The 20,554-nt window shown below is 57.9% G+C and overlaps 9 protein-coding genes across 9 annotated transcripts; 3 read left to right on the forward strand and 6 right to left on the reverse strand.

Annotated features, from left to right (window-relative positions):
* Nucleotides 1–2,625: 2,625 nt before the first annotated feature.
* Nucleotides 2,626–3,088, reverse strand: SODALDRAFT_322232 (cytochrome c oxidase assembly protein COX16; the record flags this gene model as incomplete). The annotated part of the gene is made up of 2 exons (XM_028609700.1): nt 2,626–2,709; nt 2,822–3,088. 2 exons carry the CDS (start codon nt 3,086–3,088, stop codon nt 2,626–2,628), a joined length of 351 nt encoding a protein of 116 aa, XP_028468812.1.
* Nucleotides 3,089–4,457: 1,369 nt separating this feature from the next.
* SODALDRAFT_357034 (hypothetical protein) lies at nt 4,458–4,914 on the forward strand (the record flags this gene model as incomplete). Its single annotated transcript, XM_028613964.1, has 3 exons — nt 4,458–4,484; nt 4,547–4,606; nt 4,690–4,914. 3 exons carry the CDS (start codon nt 4,458–4,460, stop codon nt 4,912–4,914), a joined length of 312 nt encoding a protein of 103 aa, XP_028468813.1.
* Nucleotides 4,915–5,074: 160 nt separating this feature from the next.
* Nucleotides 5,075–7,075, reverse strand: SODALDRAFT_307508 (SIR2-domain-containing protein). Its single transcript, XM_028609070.1, has 2 exons — nt 6,717–7,075; nt 5,075–6,598 (listed from the first exon to the last, which is right to left on the reverse strand). Exons 1-2 carry the CDS (start codon nt 6,868–6,870, stop codon nt 5,322–5,324), a joined length of 1,431 nt encoding a protein of 476 aa, XP_028468814.1. The 5' UTR covers nt 6,871–7,075; the 3' UTR covers nt 5,075–5,321.
* Nucleotides 7,076–7,920: 845 nt separating this feature from the next.
* SODALDRAFT_330727 (ADP-ribose pyrophosphatase) lies at nt 7,921–9,241 on the forward strand. The gene is made up of 3 exons (XM_028611275.1): nt 7,921–8,180; nt 8,296–8,629; nt 8,736–9,241. The coding sequence occupies exons 1-3, from the start codon at nt 8,139–8,141 to the stop codon at nt 8,972–8,974; spliced, it is 615 nt and encodes a 204-aa protein (XP_028468815.1). The 5' UTR covers nt 7,921–8,138; the 3' UTR covers nt 8,975–9,241.
* SODALDRAFT_270960 (nudix hydrolase) lies at nt 9,203–10,164 on the reverse strand (the record flags this gene model as incomplete). Its single annotated transcript, XM_028607743.1, has 2 exons — nt 9,203–9,967; nt 10,069–10,164. 2 exons carry the CDS (start codon nt 10,162–10,164, stop codon nt 9,203–9,205), a joined length of 861 nt encoding a protein of 286 aa, XP_028468816.1.
* A 340-nt stretch (nt 10,165–10,504) lies between these two features.
* Nucleotides 10,505–12,247, reverse strand: SODALDRAFT_330730 (hypothetical protein). The gene has a single exon (XM_028611276.1). It carries the CDS (start codon nt 11,972–11,974, stop codon nt 10,805–10,807), a length of 1,170 nt encoding a protein of 389 aa, XP_028468817.1. The 5' UTR covers nt 11,975–12,247; the 3' UTR covers nt 10,505–10,804.
* A 377-nt stretch (nt 12,248–12,624) lies between these two features.
* On the forward strand, nt 12,625–14,604 carry SODALDRAFT_330731 (homoserine O-acetyltransferase). The gene has a single exon (XM_028611277.1). The coding sequence runs from the start codon at nt 12,771–12,773 to the stop codon at nt 14,343–14,345; it is 1,575 nt and encodes a 524-aa protein (XP_028468818.1). The 5' UTR covers nt 12,625–12,770; the 3' UTR covers nt 14,346–14,604.
* Nucleotides 14,605–14,673: 69 nt separating this feature from the next.
* On the reverse strand, nt 14,674–16,317 carry SODALDRAFT_271052 (ribosome biogenesis protein Sqt1; the record flags this gene model as incomplete). The annotated part of the gene is made up of 2 exons (XM_028607748.1): nt 14,674–15,236; nt 15,306–16,317. The coding sequence occupies 2 exons, from the start codon at nt 16,315–16,317 to the stop codon at nt 14,674–14,676; spliced, it is 1,575 nt and encodes a 524-aa protein (XP_028468819.1).
* Nucleotides 16,318–16,668: 351 nt separating this feature from the next.
* Nucleotides 16,669–20,506, reverse strand: SODALDRAFT_109651 (glycine dehydrogenase). The gene is made up of 2 exons (XM_028606536.1): nt 17,269–20,506; nt 16,669–17,136 (listed from the first exon to the last, which is right to left on the reverse strand). The coding sequence occupies exons 1-2, from the start codon at nt 20,417–20,419 to the stop codon at nt 17,072–17,074; spliced, it is 3,216 nt and encodes a 1,071-aa protein (XP_028468820.1). The 5' UTR covers nt 20,420–20,506; the 3' UTR covers nt 16,669–17,071.
* Between the last annotated feature and the right edge of the window lie 48 nt (nt 20,507–20,554).

Here is a 20,554-nt window from a genome sequence, read left to right on the forward strand (position 1 = left end):
CGAAGGACCTTGAACTGCAGGTATCCGTACTTAGCATAGAGTGCATACTACCCCGCACTACAGTGATGCGATTCCTCCCGCATTTGCAGTACCTTACTTGGGTACCTACCTATTCTCCGTTCTAAAGAGGCAGTTACTTTACGAAATGATACGCTACCCAGATCGAAACACCACCTCGTCCGTTCCGCTCATAATAAACGCGGGATGTCAATCCACACCTCGGCGATCTATTAGGTACGAGTATCAGCTGGGACTAGTGTACTTCGTGCTCTCCCATACCATTTCCAAATTCCAGGCATAGTGCTTACTAAAGGACTGTCATGTTACGAGATGGTGGGCAAAAACGTGCGTGCGGTCTTTGGTCCGATTCTGATCCGATCCCCGATAAGTCTGAACCCCTCTCCCATCGGCATCGGTTCCTGTTCCTGCAGGCATAGTAACCAGAGTCATAAAGTATTCCAGGCAATACGCTCGACGTCGCTTTCGTTGTCCAAGCCGCGTTTAATTGCTTTGGATCCCTGGACCCTGCTCTCTCGAGATCTACAGCTATGTACAACGTATATGCCCTATGACTGACTATGCGTCCTCCGTGCAGATGCGTGCATGCCTACCTACCTAACCTCCATACAGGTGCGGCGTATACCTACGGCATACGTACACGCAGTGCAATACTGATAAACTAGCAGAGTAGCGCACCACGTCAGACCTATGACCTCTTCTCACCGCTGTTCTCTGCGCCCCCCTCCCCGCCTGCTAAAATACCTCAGCAACATTCGTTTGCAGCTTTAGTGTCTGTCGTTTGTCGTCTCTTGGCCCGCTTGGCGAAGCGTCCAGCTAGAAGCACCTGTTCTAGACATCGACAGATTATCCTCTTGGTGAGACTTTTCGAGCCGTCTGCGTCAATTTCTTTTTCTTCTCTCTGCTTCACACATCACCTTCTATGGTCCTCCTTGAGACTCTTCTTATTCTCCGTGTCCGTACTGCAACTATCGAATGCCTCGCAGAGACATTGGATTCATCTCGTCTAATACACGTGTGTAGTTGGGGCTTTTCTTCTTCTTTTTTTTTCTCCCAAAAAAAATTGATGGACAAGAGCTTTCCGGCACCCCTTTGAACGGAACCGGAGGTCCAATGGGTTTAAACCATGTCTCGTCTTCTCGCTTGCAAACTTTCGCCATGGAGAAAGGTAGAAGGGAGAGTCAGATATGGACGGGAGACAACCGCATGCACGATGCCCGCACTATACGAACATTCAGGGTTCACCAAGAGCGCGGTGAGCCCATCAACCTTGCCACTCGTCCCTACGGCGTACCCGTCGCTCTGCACTTATCAGCCCCCAAGACAGAAAAGCGAGAAAGGCATCATTATCTGATAATCCCAACGAGCGTTGGTGCTAGAGGTCAATATATGCCTACGGCACAGACGGACATGACTCTGTGTATTGCCCGCGGGCTCAATCGTTTCCCTCTTCACCCGCATCGTTCCATGTCTCTGGAAATGTTTCGCATCTTAGACATTAGACAGTTATCAACCGCCAAGGCCGTAGGTAATTAGGTGCGTTTTAGTGTCGATTTTTATGTCTAAGGATCGCAGCGGCGATTTACCAACGGTGCTCCCATCTTTCCGATCGTCAGTAGATCGGCGCGGGGACGATGATGGTGTGATGGGTGGTGCAGTAATTCGTTCGACCCTTTGATTGGCTTTCATGATCCAAGCGATAACACCTGGATCTACCGTATCTGCTTCTCATCACCTCATCGATCCCCAGAAGGACTTCATAATGAACGTATGAACTCGAGAAGCACCCGAGACCGTTACACTTGCCATACTCAACGGTATGCGTCTATGAGAGAGCCAAGAAGCAGGCTCGGACTGGGTAAGATCCTCAAAGTGCCGGATGTAGGGTTTTGCGTGAAAGTGTCGACACTTCTTCGGGACGTCTCCAGGACGTCGCGTCATAACCGCGTTGGAATGGAGTGTAGCGTGCCACCGCGTTAAGTGTTTTGGACATCGGTGTCTTATTGTTATGCATGGGTCATATGACTACACATGAAGCTGGTGACACTCCCTTCCACTCCGGACTGCCTCCACACCGCATTCCACGTTCCACGGACGGGCCCAGACGAAACCTGACGAAACATGATCGACCCTCGAAGAAAATACAAGCCACCACGCTACCGATGGTACGCGTCGTAAACGATCCAGGGGCTTGCTTGGCTATCTGTGGGGTAGAAGTAAGAAGTAATGTGTTTCGAAATTGTTCGCTTTGCCTGCCACGAGAGCAGCAGAATGACGTCGACACCCATCCCCAGTCCACCATTAAGGCGAGCCAATGTGCTTAGCAAGGATGCAGGGGGAAGGTGGATTTGACGTAGGCATACCCGAGCGGCTCGGATGATTCGTGGGAAGATTCGAGTCTGGAGCACGCGAAATTCGCAACCCGAAGCTGAAGGTGGTCGTTCGTGATGGGTTTTCACTGGTAGATAATGGCGATTTGCCGACGTCAGACCTCGCCTGTCGGGCCCCCGAGATTATCGTTTCTCCCCCCCCCCCCAGTGTCGCTCCTGGGCGTTCCATGTCGGGGCGCAAGGATAAATCGAAGCGCGCGTCGTACTGAGCGAACATTTACTCGATAATGCCGTCATGTTCGCCAGGGAGTCTCTTAACCCGCTTCTGTTCCCAATTGTCCAAGTCCTTGGCCGCAAGACGCTGCACGTTTCACACAAGGGGAGTTTAGCGGATCAATTCAAAGTCGCTCGCTCAGTGCAAAGAAAAGGGGGGCGGGGGGCGAAGGGGAGGTAAAAAAGAAGGCTAGACTCACGTAATACTCGTCCTTCATGTTCACTCTCCTCGCGTTCCTGCGCAGGCCCAGCTCTTCCTCTTTTGTCACTTGGCGCACTTTCCGGTCGTACTTCTCGTAGCGGATGGCGGTGGCCGGCGTCAAGACGAATGATCCGGCAACCATGACGGCGAGGAAGGGCAGGCCGAAGAGGAGGAAGGGATGCTTGGAGAGCTGGGCACGGTAGCGGGAGCCGAAGGCGTGGGCTTCGGCGGAGGGAGTGAAGCGCTTGTTTCCAAAGACGGACATGGTGGCGATAGGTGGTGTACTTTGGTTTGTTCGGAGGAATTGGTACGAATATCGACGGATTGACGGTTTACGTGCTCGTGCTCGCTGGACGGCCGTTATGGCAAACCGTGGATCGGCTAGGGGGTTTGTTTGGTCTGTTCGGAGGAATTGGTACGAATATCGACGGATTGCGTGGTGCAATGGGGCGACATGTATCGGGACAACACGGGAGACAGAGTAGGACCACAGGTGGTAGACGTTCTAGACAACTTGGTAATGGGCTGATGATGATGGAGACACGACTCGACACGACTCGACCCGACAGCTTCAAAAGTTTCAACGTTCTCGGAAACCGGAAACGGACCCACACCCCAGCCTGATGTAAGCACCGTGCAATGTTTGCGACACACTGTAAGGGGTTAGAGGCATGAGCTTGAAATTCCATTCATCCCATATTAGTCAGGTGCCTCTGTGGTTTGTAACGCAACTGTACAGTGTGCGGTACACGAAGCATGCAAGTTCCCGATCCGACTCGGACCGCTTTATTATGAAAGCACGTTTCATTCGTTTCCGTTCATCCTCCCACGTCTGGCGACTCGACAATTCTCATCTGCCAGATTAGAGTTCGGCTTAAGCCAGTCCAGACGGTACGAATCGATGGACTTGTCAAACAATCATCTCGCTCCCGGCTCCCGGCTCCCGGTCCCGCTCCCCCACCTTTCTCTCTTTCCGACAGCCCCCCCTCATGTCCGCAACCGGGAGCGGATGAAACCTGGGCGTCTAGGAGTCCGTCCCAGACGCGGAATTTCCTGTGGTGCAGTACAACGGTGCGGTGCGTCTCTGAAAGCTTCCAGAGCCCGCATTCGGTCAGCCCACTTTCACGAAGGCGTCGGAGAGGCGAGCTTGTGTCTTACTGCCGTACACCGTCGTAACTCACTTCGGCCAAGTCCCAACACACACCACTGGAGTTCACCGGCGCTATCCCGGTCTCTCAAGCAGAAAGCCATGTGTCATCCTCTTTCCGTTCTAAACTCTATCTCAGTCCATCTCTGTTAGGGCCGCCGACTTCGCAAACGGTCCCGAATGATCGTCCCTCGTGGTGACTCGGTGTGCCATATCAGGTAGGGGATTCTAGACGTGCTATTTGTAGTGAACGTTACGCCCTCGTCTCATTTCGAGAAATCGGCCCATCATCCGTAATTCCCTCTCCTTCCACCTGTCTGCAATATTCCCATATAAGACGGCCCCATCTTCTCAATCTCCTGGCTAGTATATTTCGCCACTCTGGCGGTCATTTATGCACAGGAGGTTTCTGCTTTCCCTCTGCCACTCGTTGCGTGTTATCCTTCTTGTCTGCGGTGCCTTGACGCACGTGACACCTTCGGTCACAATGCCCGTTTACTGCTCCAACTTCTACGTGTGTAACTGTCCCCGGCCTAACAAGCTCGTTCGTAGCGCCGACACTGACAATGATACCAGGGCTCCATCCAGTGCCGGGGCTACGCCCCTCGCTTCGGCGAACGCTGCGGCTTCTGCACGGTAGGTCCCCACACAGCTTTCGAGTTCCCTCGACTCTTCTTCGTATATGGAAAACCAAACTGACTTGGGTCCCCCTTTCCCAGGTACACCGACGCGGTAGACCCCTGAAGCCAGGACTTCTTCCGCCCGCCGAGGAGCCAGACTGGAACCCCCCGCACACGCCGTCGGATGACGACGAGGACGAAGAGTTCGACGAGCGAGAGTACGATGCTTCCAAACGAACAGCGTTGCGTCGGCGCCGCGGTGCAGAGACCGGGGTGCGGCAGCAGTTGCAGTCGCTATTAGACTGTCGACGGTCATCATCATGAACATGATCATATCCGCATAGACGGTGGAAAGCATTGAGAAGTGGGATCTGATTTTGTGGCGTTTTTTTGGACACAGATAAAGGCAAGATAGACGGGATGTCTAGATTTGGAATTACAATGGGCGCATAAGGGATTTAAAGACATGATGGACTGGGCTTCAGCACTTCGCCTCGGGAGAGGAGTTCGAAGGCATTTGGGCGCCCTTCTGGTGGACTAGGGGCAGATATACATCTCACGATACAGGAAACGAGCTTGATGAGGAGATACCAAGTCGAAACAAAACGAAACCCTTTTTCTAGATGATAAGTCCAGTGCCTTTTTGGAATGGTATGGGTATTTCTTTTTCCCTGCCCCTCGCCGTTTTCTACCTCTCCCCCAGCCAAGTCACCGTCGCCATGCGTTTCTATTTATGAAAGCTTCGAGCTCGCCTCCCCCCCCTTTACTGCATCTTCGCCGCCCAATATATCTCCGCCAGGACTTCCCGCGGGACGACCACTTTTACCATCTCCGCCGCCTCCTGAAGGTACATCACCCCCCAGTCGAAGCTGTAGCTCCTCCTGCGCGGACGGGCCGTCGTCTCCACCAAGTGCACTTCGGCTAGACGCGTCAGGGGCGGGAACGGCAGCGGCCCGATCGGCATTCTCCGCTGGTCCCGAGGAGGCCTTCTCGTCCTCCCTCTCCTCTTCCCCTCCACGAGAGTGTAAAGTGACCCCCTCCTCGCCTCCTGTCCTTGAGACTTCTTCCTTCCGGTCCGTCTCGACCTCTTCTTCGACCTTGGCACCCACGTCCGCCAGCCCGTCCTTTTCCTCAGTCTTGTCGCCGCCGGCAGCACTCTCGTCATTCGGCGATTCGAGGGTAAGAGCGGCCTCGACCTCCTCAGTCAACTTCCGAATCTCATCCTCAATATCCGCGCGACCAGCGCCCGCATCGGGGTCCACGCGCGCCACCTGGCGCGCGGCCTCCTCGTCGCGCACGACACCGCGCCAGAGGGCCTCCAGCTCCTCGGACCAGCCGAGCAAGGCCGCCAGACGCCGTATGCCGGCATCGCAGGGCCCCAGCTCGAGGACGTCGTCCGGGCGGTAGCCCATGCGGCCGACGCGCTCCTTGTTGAGCAGAAGGCGGGGCACGTGGGGCTGGGCGTACTCGGGCAGGCCGGCGAACGGGTAGACGCTGAGGCTGGTGCCCATGACGATGACGAGGTCGGCCATGGCGGGCAGGTGGCTCGCGTCCCGGAAGGCGGAGGGGAGGGCCTCGCCGAAGAAGACGATGTCGGGTTTCACGAGCCCCCCGCAGGAGCGGTCCTTGCAGCGCGGGACGACCTCGCGCTGGACGTGGTCGAGCATGTCGTCGTCCGGGAAGGGGGTGCGGCACTCGATGCAGCGCTGGGTGGCGAAGCTGCCGTGGGCTTCGACGATCTTGTCGGCGGGGACGCCGGCGCGGCGCTCCAGGCAGTCGATGTTCTGGGTGAAGTTCATCAGGAGGCGGCCCTTCTTGGCGAGCAGAGCGATGAAGGCATGGGAGATGGTGGGGTGGAATTTTCCAGGGTATAGTTCCTTGGCGAGGTAATAGAAGGGCTCCGGGTGCTTCCGGAAGTACTCGATGTCGAAGACGGCCTCGGCATAGGGCAGGTTGAGGCGGGCCAGGTTGTCGTAGAGGCCTGTGCCGGGGGAGCGGAAATCAGGGACTATATGGGAGAAGAATTGTCAGTGAGGCGAGTTCGAGGAGACGACGAAGAAATCGAGGCTGACATTTCGCGACACGAACAAGAGGCACACAGGACTCCAGGAGAGAAACAAACGTACTTCCAGCGGCAGTGGAAATGCCGGCTCCGCACATGACTACAATGCGCCATGCCGGAGCATCTTTAATGTAATGAGCTAGAGACTCAAGACTGCGGTCCCCGAGTGTCTGGGGCGGGCCGTTGGCTTCGTCCAAGACAGATTCTTCGTTGCCCATTTTGAACCTATTTGGTTTAGGGCGGAAGTGACGGGGACGACGTCGGCGGCCTATCTTGGCGGTGGCGAAAAAGGGACAGGACGGAGGAACAGATTAAGAATTCTATATTCTATACACTTAGTATCAATGGAAAAGATGATGCCATCAGAGATGGGAAGACTGGTTGAAGAATGAGTGAAAGATGATGTTTCAAGGTGTGTGTGCGGGAGGGAGGGAGGGAGTGAGATGGTGAAGTGAGCGCCGTTGAGGTCCGTGTGGGGTCCGCTGTGGGGTCCCGGTGAGACGCTGTAGCCTTACCGAGTGATTGCTATGCTTAAGGTACCTACCTTACCAAGTAACTACTATGGTGTCTGTGAGATCAGAATACAGTAAGATACCCCAACTTGAGTCATGCCGAGTACCACGACGGAAACAACATAATATGATACAAAGTACCTTATGGAATAAGTGTAATAACCGTGATCCTAGTTCAACATTTACAGTGTAACGGCTTCAATGGCCGCCTCTGGGCCCTGAAAAACACTTGGATTAGGTAGAGACTAACATATACGTACATAGGCGTTAGGGGCGTTGTTGTACACCTTCGAATGACACAGCTACCTCACGTACCTTAATGAAGGGACCAAGTTGTTCAAGGTACCAAGGTACACAATCATCACTCTTCCCGTGTGCAACTGTCACCCCAGGTCTGTATCATAAGGTACCTTCGTGCCTGCTCGGCAGCCTGCGATGTTTGTTCGTTCGTACCCATCCGGGATGGGAAGTTACCCCGCCCCCGCATTCACACTTGGTACGGCTCAATGTACCTCAAAATACCTACAGCACCAGGTACCTTATTCAAAGATACAACATCCAGTACCTGCCAACCGGAGACACCTAAGGTACCTTACCTTACCTGGTACACGACGAGCCGGCAATGCGCCGGTTGGGCACCGATTGTATGTATCACTGGTTCCTCGTTATCAGGACAGATGAGGAGCACGACGGGGGGAAACAGTGAGAAGAGTGCTGCTTTTCGGCCTGTAAAAGTCAAGAAATAAAACTAAAAATAAGGTAGGTAATAAAAAGGGCCAGGGGCAACGGCCTGCACATCAGATAGATAAGATAAGAGTAAGGCACAGGTCTGATTCAGGTACCTAAGGTATCTACTCCGTCCTCCGAAGTCCGGCTTCACCGCAACATCGATGATCGCTCACCTCCCGGGCAGGACGAACAAGAAACAAGTCCATCTTCTCCACGCCGTGACGAGAAGAGATAAAATAGAAGAGATGTCTGCCTCAGAAGCCAAAGTGCTTTCCATAGGGCCTCTGGTATTGGCCCCCTTTACCCAAGCTCACCCGGGTCAACCCCCAAACCCCCCATCTTACTTCCATTCATGCCAGCAGCTAACCATGCTATTCCTCTCTCTCACGTTCCCTTATCCAGCCCGAAAATGAGGCGGCCTGGATCAAACTCAGCAAAGTCACATATCGAGACCCAAACGGCCAGACGCGCACCTGGGAGTCGGCGGAGCGCCGCACCCGGCCCACGACAAGTGACGTCGACGGCGTCGGCATCGTCGCCCTCCTCCACACACCCGCCGGCCCAGAGATCATCCTCCAGAAGCAGTACCGGCCCCCCATTGACCGCATCTCCATCGAGGTGCCCGCCGGCCTGATCGATGCCGGCGAGACGGCCGAGCAGGCGGCCGTGCGAGAGCTGCGCGAGGAGACGGGCTATGTTGGTGTCGTCACCGAGACATCGCCCATTATGTTCAACGGTGAGACTTTTACCCTTTTTTTCTTCTTCTCTTTTTCTTCTTCCTCCCCTCTTTTTCCTCCCCTTCCCATTCCCACCGCCGACAATATTGACCTCCACCCTAACAGACCCCGGCTTCTGCAACACCAATCTCCGTATGATCCACGTATCCATCGACCCGTCCCTCCCAGAAAACCAGAACCCCCAGCCCCAGCTGGAGGAAAACGAGTTCATCGAGGTCTTCACCGCTCCCCTCGCCACCTTATGGGATGAGTGTAAGAAGCTCGAGGCCGAAGGGTACGCCATTGATGCTCGGGTCGGGACTTTGGCCGAGGGCGTCGAGTTTGCCAAGACGTTGAAGCTATAGCGCTTGTGGGAAGAGGAAGGGAACACTTCCCAATATTTCTTTTCGTTAGAGCAAAGACCACAAACCAAACCTGCCCATGGATATAGAGGTAACCATATAGAAGTCCCATGTAGAACATACCACCATGTCCCGGAATTGTCTGCCACACAGGGATAGAAGAGGCAGTGTTTCGTGGTCGTGGCAGGGAGTATTTTGGAATTTCTAGAGGGATTTTCTACCGCAGGCAGCTCATATCTTGCCCTCCCTCTTAAGACCCTCCCATAGAGCCAGGGCAGCGAGACATTTCGCATCGCGCGCCCCGACCCGCCACAGGTCCCGCATAGGCACCAGCCTGAGAGTGATCTTCTCGCCATGTTCCCTCAATCCGGTCAGCCGCCCAGCCCAGTCCTGGAGTTGCGCCCTCGGCACCCGCCTCTCGTGGCTGTAGAGGGTGATGTGTTCGTCGCATCCACCAGCGGAAGGGTACATGGCGTTCGGCAACCTTTCCCCTTCCTCCCCCCCCTTTCCGCCTTCATCCGCAAGCTCGCTGGCCAACTCGCTAAGACAAACGAGTTCACCCTCGCGAATCTCCACCCCCAACTCCTCCTCCATCTCCCTGGCCGCAGCGCCGGCGAAAGAACCCTGCCCGTCGACCATGCCGGCCGGTATCTCCGCGAAGGCCAGGCTCGCGGCCGGCACGCGCGGCTGCACGGTGAGGACGGCGTACCGCTCGTCCGAGTCGGAGGCGTTCGCTTTCGCGTCGACGTCGTCCGGGATGAGCATGACGAGCACGGCGACGCTGGGCCCGCGGAGGAAGATGCTGCCGGGAAGACGCTCGCCTGCGGCGTTGGATACGTCGGCTACGGCTTTGAGGAAGCCTACCTTGCCTGTCCCGCCGAAGATGTCGAAGGCTTGGACGGTGATGGAGGTGAGGCGGTACGGGTCCGGGTGGAAAGGGTGGGTTGCGGTGCGGGATTGGAGGGCTATTGAGTTTGTGAGGGTTGATACCCAGGTCTGTCGTTGACGGGGGGTTCGATTGCTTTAGTTAGTGGTCGGAGGTCCCGAAGGAAGGAAGGAGGGCTTGGCGTTGGAGGACAAGAGGGGGGAAACAGTACGATGAATGGTTTGAAGTCGAGGAGCTGGTCTTCTGAGAGACCTTGGGGGATGGTGACGGGGATGTCGCCGTGGTCTTTGAGCCGAATGGAGGACATGGTGCGAATTGTTGATAGCTTGTTCGTGCCGGATGATGGAATTGAGGTGAGATGGTGGGCGAGTCGATGGGTAAGAGGAGGGAGAGAAAGGACGGCGGTGGACTTGGAACGAGTCCCGGATGGTGATGCGTTGGGAGTTCGATGGGCGTGTTTTGTGAAAATAGGGCGAATCGATAAAATGCCGGTCGCTACACGTGGAATCGACCACTTCCTCATCCTACCTTATGGAATGTAGTGGGGTTTGATTCTGACCGAGTTAAAGATCTGGGGTGTGTAAAGGGACAAAGCGGGAAAAGTGAGGGATCATATGATTTGCCTGTCGAGATGTTTCCTTGGGAGTCGCGTGACGTCAAATCCATTATTTTATTTTTATTTCCTCATTTTGCCACAAGGAGTCTTTGACTTCAAAAAATGAAATAAATAAAATCAGCGCACGAAATTGATTCTCATGATGCTGTATGAGATGATGTATGCATCCACGGCTAGGCCCAGGAATCACTGTTCTTGATCAATGTTGCTAATAAACATGCTTGCTATCCGTGGACTTAATAGGTATTTCCGCATCTCTCGTAGCCATTCGCCTCGCCAAAGCAAAGCATAGCGCATAATGTAGAACGCAGGGACAGACTCGGCCCCAAGTCTAAACGGCCCAGTAGACGGCAACGCCGACCTTTTGAACGTTGTTCGCCCAACCCGGGAATCGTGACTTGGCCCAGACGGTGACCACGTCTCCCAGCCTCAGGTTTCGCACAAACTCCCCGGTGCCGCTCGCCTTCCCCCTACCTTGGCGTTTCAGTCGCTCAGCCTCGGGCGAGTCCGGCGAGATGTCGTCGGTCCAGGACCAGACGATCCGGTAGTCGCCAGCTGTGCTGGTGGCCGTCCTGTTGCACTGGATCTTCTGCTGCTGGTTCGGCTCCAGCGGGTGGTTGTAGCGCGGCGTGTTCCCCACCACTTCGGTCTCCGGGTAGACGGGGCGCAGGCCAGTCACTCGAAACGGCCGATCGCGAAACGGCGCCGTCGTTTCGCTCTCACCCTCACCCTCACCTTTGCCCTTACCCTTGCCCTTATCCTCACCCTCATTCTTACCCTCGTCGTTACCCTCGTCGGCGTGGGCGAAAGATTGCGATCCAAGGTGGCGGGCGGCGCGAGGGCCATGGAGAAAGCTGCGACCAAGCCCCCCAATAAAAGGGTGCGACAATTGTAGCCTGGTTGGCGGCTTCTTGTCGATCGTACTCTTGCTGTCCAAAGACTTCTGGCATGTCGCGTCAACCTCCTCTTTGTCGCCCTCCTCCTCGTTATTGCCGTCGAACCTCTCCAGGCCGGCCTCAAACCTCTCCAGACCGGCCTCGAACCACGTCCACGATCCCTCGAACGTCCCCCGGTCCTTCGCCTCGCCGCCCCAGCCCTGGTCCCTGCTGCGGAGGGTGAAGACGATTTTCCGCACAGGGCGTTCGAGCGCCGTGCCGGCCCTCAGCTTCTTGAACGCCTCAACGGGCGCCGCCTCGCGGAGCGGCTCGGGTGCGGCCGGCGTCGAGATCCACTCGCCGGGCTGCGCGATGCTGTCTTGGTCGAATCCGACCGGAGGGCTGCGGAGGAGCAGGGCGTTCTCGCGATCTCTGCGCCCGCTCGAGATGCGGATGTCTTGCCTTGGCGGTCGCTCGATGACGGTTTCGCAATGGGGCCAGTACTCGGCGTGGTCGATGATGATGTCGACCACCTCGGGCGGCATCTGGGTGGCCTTGCTGAGCATGGTCTTAACGACGATGACGTCGATGGGTCGCGGCTGAAAAATGCCAGACTGGGAATCCATGTTGGGTTGGCTGGAAAGAGAGGGCACGTATTGCCAGAGTCCAGATAAGAATGACATGAATTGGATGGAGGGAGTTGGGTCTCGGTTGACAAGGCGAGAAAGATCAAGGTCGGATTGATGTTAATCTTTATAGGTGCTAGGGTACTTCTGTGAGAGATGCGTCAGTGCAAAAAGGGTGTACAGAGTACCGATTTCAACCTAGGTACCTATGAAGCTATAGGTGACGCAGTGTACCTTAACCAACGCTGCGTTGGATGATGAAAAGAAGCTGGAAGAGGGTGGGTGGGTGAATCATCCAGGGAATCATCTAGGCTGCAGCGATAATACTGAGGTCAGGTGACCTGCCTGGGAGCGGGGGCTGACCGAGAAGAAACAACGTCATTACGACCGCCTTCACCTTTGTTTCTAGGCACGACGTTTGACGGAGTACAACGCACGAGTACCTTACTAAATTTAGGGGTTTAGGCAATTATTAGCTACGTCACTCAACTCGAGCTTGGATGACATAATACGTAACAGCATACTCCACACACACCCCAATGTCTCTATAGACTTATCTTATCAGCACGTGAAATTTCACCATCGTCGGCCCCGACTTCGGTGTTCCCCAAACGAGCTCCATGGGGCTTTACCACATCTTCAACCACCATGGCTAAAGATGCGCTGACAAACCAGACAGGCAGGCCTCATGGACTGGCCTTCATCTGAGTTCGGGGTGGTCGGTTGTCATCTTTATTCCCTCTGCTTCTGATAATTTGACAAGGGCAACCAACTCCTCACACTCCTCACAACAACCATGGCCGCTCTACGAAGAATTGCTCCTTCGACCCTGCGCAAACTGGCGGCTTCCACTCCGAAGAGACCAGCTTGCGCCCTGCCCAAGACAAAAGACGTGCTGCTCCCTCAGAATCAGAATGTACCGACAAGACGGTTTCACTCGAAACCACGGAAAGCGGCGGCGTCTGGAGCTGGGGAGGCTTCCAACCCTCCCATGTCGTTCCCCTGCATCGATGCGCTCGAGAACCGATCCGCCTCGCTACAGGCAAGCTTTGCCTCCAGCGGCCCCGAACCCTCATACACCTCCGGAGCCACGCAGACATGGAACTGCGAAGAGCCTCTCCTCCTGGACTGGGGCGGTGTGCTGCCCGAGTTCATCATCGCCTACGAGACGTGGGGGCGGATGAACGACGACAAGTCCAACGTCATCCTCTTGCACACCGGCCTGTCCGCTTCCTCCCACGCCCGCTCGACCGAGGTCAACCCAGAACCGGGATGGTGGGAGAAATTCATCGGCCCCGGCGCCGCGCTGGACACGGATAAATACTTCGTCGTCTGCACCAACGTCATCGGCGGCTGCTACGGCTCCACCGGCCCCAGCAGCACCGACCCGGCCGACGGGCAGCGGTACGCCACGCGGTTCCCCGTCCTGACCATGGACGACATGGTGCGCGCCCAGTTCCGCCTGCTCGACAGCTTGGGCGTGCGGAAGATCTACGCGAGCGTGGGCTCCAGCATGGGCGGCATGCAGTCCCTGGCCGCCGGCGTCCTCTTCCCCGACCGCGTCGGCCGGATCGTCTCCATCAGCGGCTGCGCGCGGAGCCACCCGTACAGCATCGCCATGCGCCACACGCAGCGCCAGGTCCTCATGATGGACCCCAACTGGAAGCGCGGCTTTTATTATGGTGGCCTCCCGCCCCACGCCGGCATGAAGCTGGCGCGCGAGATCGCCACCGTCACCTACCGCTCGGGGCCCGAGTGGGAACAGCGATTCGGCCGCCGCCGCGCCGACCCGGCCAAGCCGCCCGCGCTGTGCCCCGACTTTTTGATCGAGACCTACCTCGACCACGCCGGCGAGAAGTTCTGCCTCACCTACGACCCCAACAGTCTGCTCTACGTCAGCAAGGCCATGGACCTGTTCGATCTCGGCCGCGCGCACCAGCTGGCCACCCGGGCGCGCAGGGCCCAGCGCGAGAAGCAGATCGAGGAGGCGGGCGCCGCCTCCGCCTCGTCGTCCGCCGACCTGGCCTGCAGCCTCACCTTGCCGGATCAGCCGTACGAGGAGCAGCCGGCGCCCAACGGCGAGGCGGTCTCGTCCGACTCTATTACGGTGGAGGTTTCCTCCCGTCCGCCTGACGATCTGGTGGCCGGCTTGGCGGGGCTGCGCGATATCCCGACGTTGGTCATGGGTGTGGCGAGCGACATTCTCTTCCCGGCGTGGCAGCAGCGGGAAGTGGCCGAGGCGCTCAAGCTGGCTGGGAACCGGAACGTGGCGTATACCGAACTGAGCGAGGAGATGAGCATGTTTGGACACGATACCTTCTTGTTGGACCTGAAGAATATTGGAGGCAATGTCAGGAACTTCTTGGGTTGAAGGGCTTGGCGGGCGTTATGTTGCATGAGAAAGCTTTTGAACTATTCCCGTGGATTCTTGTCAACGAGGCTCGCCACCAGAGCTCGTGGTCAGTAGTAAATCAGCGATACCAGCGTGCACACCGGAGTGCTATTTTGGAGGAAACAAAATATATACATGTATTTGATGTACGCATGAATAGGCGATCACCACAAGCAGTCGTGCAGAAGACGGATACATGAAAAGACAGTCACATGATTCAAATCACGCCTGGGAAAACAAGGACCTGAGGTTCGTCGGGCTCATCTTGAGGTATGTACAACGTAGATATACGTAGGACTTTTGGCTTTTACGCTTCGAAAACCAACACGACACCATCATCGCCCGCCGTAATCACCCTCTCTCCCGTGCTCCCCTGAACAAAGCCCAACACGCCACCGCCCTCGCCATCACCACGATGTCCTTTCCATTCCTTCACCAAACCGGCATCCGAAGCGGTCGGGCCGGGAGCCGCACCACCAGCCGCAGCGGGGGGATTCTGTCGTGCGGCAGCCGCATTCGAACTGCCACCACGCAAATCCCACCTCCGCACGACGCCATCCATACCACAGCTCGTGAGGAGCCACGTACCGGGGATGAATTCGACTTTGACGACACTATGGTCCTCATGGGCGCCGGCAATGTTACGCCGCACAGCGAAGCGGCGCGTGGCGTCGTAGACAGCGATGCTACCATCAACGCTGCCGGCGGCAAGGAGGGTGGTCTGCTGGTTCGGCAAGCCACCGGAGGGCGAGACGAACGAGAGGGTCTCGATGCTCTCCGACTGGGTCTTCAGGCTGGCGAGGATCTGCCCACCCGCAGAGACCTGTTGCGACGACGACGACGACGACGATGACGCAGAAGCTTTGCCGCCTCCCGTCTTTGCCCCCCTGGCTGTTTTGCCGCCGCCAGATGCCGCCGCTGTTGACGACGCACCACCACCACCACCACCACCACCACCGCCCAGCCGCGGCAGCGACACGATCCTGATATGGCCCTCCGCGCCACCCACGGCAAGGTACGTCCCGTTCGGCTCGACAGCGACAGAGTACAACCCGCCCTCGACCTCGAAGCGCTGGTCCTCGCCCGTCAGGCTGACGACGGTCTGGCCGTTGGACTCGACGACGCCGCGGGCGGCGCCGAGGCCCCACACGTCCCAGGCGTAGAGGGAGCTGTCCTCGGCGACGGTGGCGAGGAGGGCGCCGTCCGGGGTCCAGGCGCCGGCGGTGCAGGGGGCGGTGTGGAGCCAGTAGCTGTTGACGACCTGGAGCGGGTTCTGCGGGTCGGCGGCCGGGTCGATGGTGTAGACCCAGACGGAGTTGTCGGAGGCGCCCAGGGCCACGGTGTTGGGATATTCGGGGGACGGGCAGGGGGCGATCCAGTTGATCTCGGGCACCTCCTGGGCCTCGGCCAGGAAGGACAGGGTGGCGGCGGGTTGGTTCGAGGCCTGGCTTGGGTTCTGTGCGGCGGAGAGGGTGACGGTGTAGGCGCGCAGACGGCCGTCGAGACCGGCGCTGACGAGGAAGTCGCCACGGGGAAGGGTGAAGGTGAGGGCGTTGATGGAGTCGGTGTGGCCCTCTATGGTGAAGAGGGCGTCGAGCTCGGTGGTCTTGGTCGGGTCGGCGCCGCTGTAGCTTGAAGGGAGGACGGGTCGGTCGGGGGCGGCGCTGGTGTCGATGACGTAGCCCTTGCCGGGTGCGTCGTCGGCTTCACCTTCGGATCCTCCCGTGGCGATGAGCGATGGGTAGACGGGGTGTTGAGCGATGCTGAAGACGGAGTCGGCGTGGCCGTCGAAGAAGGCGATGGAGTCGTTTTGGAAGATGAGCTCTTCTGTGTCGGAGTCCATGGCGACGTCGCCTTCATCGTCGTTCATGGGGATCTCTTCGCCTACATCGTCGGCGTTGAGAACCTCGGACTGGTCTTCGGCTTCATGTTCATCGCGGCGTGCAGACATGACGGGCGGGGGGGAAGCGATTTGTGGGAGGGACGTCGTTCGTTTCCGATCTAATTGTGTCGAGACAGAAGCAGACGAGGTTGAATAGTAATGAAGTGTCGGGGATAGGCAGAGGGAGAGGAGAGGGAGAGGAGAGGGAGAGAGAAGTGACTGTTTAGTAATGAAGTTGCTTGATAAGCAGATGAACTTTTTTTTTTTCTTTTTGTTTTCTTTTTTTAATAATTCGAAGATTTTCCCATGCTCAATGGCGGGGGCGGGGTAATGATTTCTTCGGTGTACAGTTACCTTACTTGATAACTTATGTACGTATCTCTACGTAATCTCGGTGAGTGACGTTGACCGAACTACACCGAGTTCACCTGGGACAACTTGGAGATTCCACTTCTATTGTCGAGGCTCTGGGACTGTGTCGCTCTATTTAACTCTTGCACTCCTGATTCCTGTTGAGACGAATATCTGACCAAGGCCAAGTAACCAAATAATAATAAAAGAGATGCAAAATAAAAATCAGCCACACGCCTCGTCGTTTAGATCCTAGGTTGAACCGCTGAATCGCTTTATATGTTAAATTAAGACCGTCCCTTTCCTTTTTCCGGACGCCGCTCAAGTGTTGAATTCTCGCTGAATGTTGAATTGATCTAGTCCGTGCATGATATTGTGGTTGGCAGTTGGCCCAGATGTGAACTGTTGTCGAGGTCGCCTCCAGGTCTATCGTTACAAGCCCGGCCGTGGAATCGCCATATGCCTCCGTTTCTTACGCCTCGCCCGTGGTGTCTTCGACAGGGGGGCAGGTGCAGAAGAGATTTGTATCGCCGTAAGCTATTCTGTTAGTTAGAAAAGAAAGAAAAGAAAGAAAAGAAAGAAAAGAAAGAAAAGAAAGAAAAGAAAGAAAAGAAAGAAAAGAAAACGAGAAAAAAATAAAAACAAAGAAGGGGGGACTATAAAACTCACCATCGTCCACCCTCGCCACGCTGGGCCAAAACTTCTTCTCCCGCAGCCACGGCAGAGGATAGGCGGCCTTCTCCCTCGAGTAAGGCCTCTCCCACGTTCCCTCGCCGTCGCCCAGGATGACGTCCGTCTGCGGGTGCGGCGCGTTCTTGAGCACGTTGCCCTCGCGCGGCTGCCGGCCCTCCTCGACCTCGCGGATCTCCCCCCGGATGGCGACCAGCGCGTCGACGAACCGGTCGAGCTCCTCCTTGCTCTCGCTCTCCGTCGGTTCGATCATCAGCGTGTTGGCCACGGGCCACGACATGGTGGGCGCGTGGAACCCGTAGTCCTGCAGCCGCTTCGCGATGTCGATGGCCTCGACCCCGGCCGTCTTGGCGAACGGCCGCGCGTCCAGGATAAACTCGTGCGCGCACCGCCCCGCCTCGTTGGTGTACAGGACCTTGTAGTGCGGCTTGAGCCGCGAGAGCAGGTAGTTGGCGTTGAGGATCGCCATCTTGGTCGCCAGCCGCAGGCCCTTGTCGCCCATCAGCGAGTTGTACGCCCACGGGATCGGCAGGATGCCCGCGCTGCCGTACGGCGCGCTGCTGATCATCGCCTGCCCGTCCGCCGGGTGCAGCCCGGGGAGGAACGGCGCCAGGTGCTTCTTGACGCAGATCGGCCCCACGCCGGGGCCGCCGCCGCCGTGCGGGATGCAGAACGTCTTGTGCAGGTTCAGGTGGCACACGTCGGCCCCGATCTCGCCGGGCGACGAGAGCCCGATCTGCGCGTTCATGTTGGCGCCGTCCATGTACACCTGCCCGCCGTGCTCGTGCACCATGTCGCACACCTTCTTGATGTGCGGCTCGAACACGCCAAAGGTGCTGGGGTACGTGATCATGATGGCCGCCAGCTCCGCCGCGTGCTTCTTGCACTTGGCCTCCAGGTCCGCCAGGTCCAGGTTGCCCGTCAGGTTGTCGCACTCGATGGGCACCACCCGCATGCCCGCCATGGCCGCCGACGCCGGGTTGGTGCCGTGCGCCGACTTGGGGATCAGGCAGATGTCCCGCTTCCTGGCGCCGCCCTGCTGCTCGAGGTACTTGCTGATCACGCGCAGCCCGGCGAACTCACCCTGCGCGCCCGAGTTGGGCTGGAGCGTGGTGGCGTCCATGGCCGTGATGCCCGAGAGCTGGTCCTCCAGCTCCTTGACGAGCTTGAGGTACGCCGACATGTGCTTCGGGTCGGTGTACGGGTGAGGCGTGGCGAAGGTGTCCTTGGAGATGAGCGACATCTCGGTGGCGCCGTTCAGCTTCATGGTGCAAGAGCCGAGGGGGATCATGGAGTGGACCAGCGACAGGTCTTTCGACTGGAGGTGGTAGATGTAGCGCAGCACCTCCGTCTCGCTCCGGTGGGTGTTGAAGACCGGGTGCGTCAGGTAGTCAGACGTCCGCCGGAACGACGCCGGCAACGACGCGTGGACGCTGCTCGCGTCCTTGTGAAAGAGCTCGGCGGCCGAGTCGGAACTGGCAGCAGCCACCTCACGTCCCGTCGCCGAGGCGAAAGTGGCCGCCAGCCTGTCGAAGGCCTTGAGATCCGTGGCCTCGCCGATGCTGATGCCGATGTCGCCGCCGCCCAGCCGGCGGAAGTGGAGGCCCAGCTGCTCTCCCTTCTCGATGATGGTCTCGGCGAGATCTTCGCCGGCCTTCACCACCACCGTGTCGAAGAGGACCTGTCCATCCGGGCTGTTCCGAGGCTGCTCGACCTCGAGGCCGAACTGCTGGGCCAACGCCTGAACGCCGCGCGCGCGCGAGACAACCCTCTCGGCGATCTCCCTCAGGCCCTGGGGCCCGTGATAGACGGCGTACAGGGAGCTCATGTTGGCCAGCAGAGCCTGCGCCGTGCAGACGTTGCTCGTCGCCTTCTCCCGGCGAATGTGCTGTTCTCTTGTCTGCAGGGCCAGACGCAGGGCCGGGCGGCCGTTCCGGTCCTTGGAGACGCCGATGAGACGGCCGGGGATCTTCCTCTTGTGGGCTTCCGTGACGGCGAAGAAGGCGGCATGCGGACCGCCAAAGCCGAGAGGAATGCCGAAGCGCTGGGCGGTGCCGAAAGCGATGTCGGCGCCCCATTCGCCCGGCGGGGTGAGCAGCGTCAGCGCGAGGAGGTCGGTGGCCACGCTGAGGAGCGCCTTTTGGCCGTGGACGACCTCGGCCAGGGACCTAAAATCCTCGACGTGGCCCCTGGTATCGGGGTACTGGACCATGACACCGACCAAGTCGTCGCCCAGGGCCTGTATGCGCTGGTGGGCATCGGGGGCGGAGAGGTCCATCTTCTCGATCTTGATGCCGAAACCCTCGCTCCGACCCTGGAGGACGGAGAGGGTCTGCGGGTGGATCATATCGGAGACGACGTAGGTCTTGCCCGGCCGCTTCGCCCTGGATGTAGGTAGGGCGTTCAAGGAGAGGGTCACGGCTTCGGCGGCGGCGGTTCCCTCGTCCAACAAGCTCGCGTTCGAGATGGGTAGGGCGGTGAGGTCGGAAACCATGGTCTGGTAGTTCAGCAGGGACTCGAGGCGGCCCTGGCTGATCTCGGGTTGGTAAGGGGTGTAGCTGGTGTACCAGGCCGGGTTCTCCAGCACGTTGGTCTGGATGACCTTGGGCGTGATGCTGGGGTAATAACCGGCGCCGATCATGGGACAAGCATACGTCTCCCGAAGCTTCAGCTCGTCGGCCCGTGCCGCGATGTCGCTCTCGAGCAGGGGCTTGTCGCCATTGGGAACGAGGTTGGCTCGTTCAGAAAGAATATCGGCCGGAATGACCTGGGAGATGAACTCGTCGAGGGACTTGGCCTCGGGGGAGAGGGCCTTGAGCATCTCCTGGGCATCATGGGCGTCCGGGCCGATATGGCGGGGGACGAAGGATTGCAGTTCAGTGAGGGGCTCCAGGGACGGGTCTGAGATGGTGTCCTTGCCGAGAGCATGGGACTGAAGGGATGTGAAGCTGAAGTAGCGAATTCCTCGTCGTAGCGGGCTGGCTGACGATCGAGAGGTGATAGAGAGGTTCCTCGCTGTTGCCGAGGTCAATGTCGAGCGGCCGGCGACAGTGAGGCCAGAGCCAGCCACCCTAGCTGATGATATCCTCAATGGCAGCTGACGAGGGAGACATAACCTAGAGGAAGCCATTGTGACGAATAGGCCCTCCTCGGCGAAGAGAAGAGAGAAGAGACGAGAGTCAATGGGGGAAGGGGATGGGGGGGGAAGGGCGGAGGGTTAACGGTGAGCAGCTCCCAGCTATCCCTCAGGAAACTAAGACTCCAA

This window comes from Sodiomyces alkalinus (assembly GCF_003711515.1).
Source record: "Sodiomyces alkalinus F11 unplaced genomic scaffold SODALscaffold_2, whole genome shotgun sequence".
Taxonomy (NCBI): domain Eukaryota; kingdom Fungi; phylum Ascomycota; class Sordariomycetes; order Glomerellales; family Plectosphaerellaceae; genus Sodiomyces; species Sodiomyces alkalinus.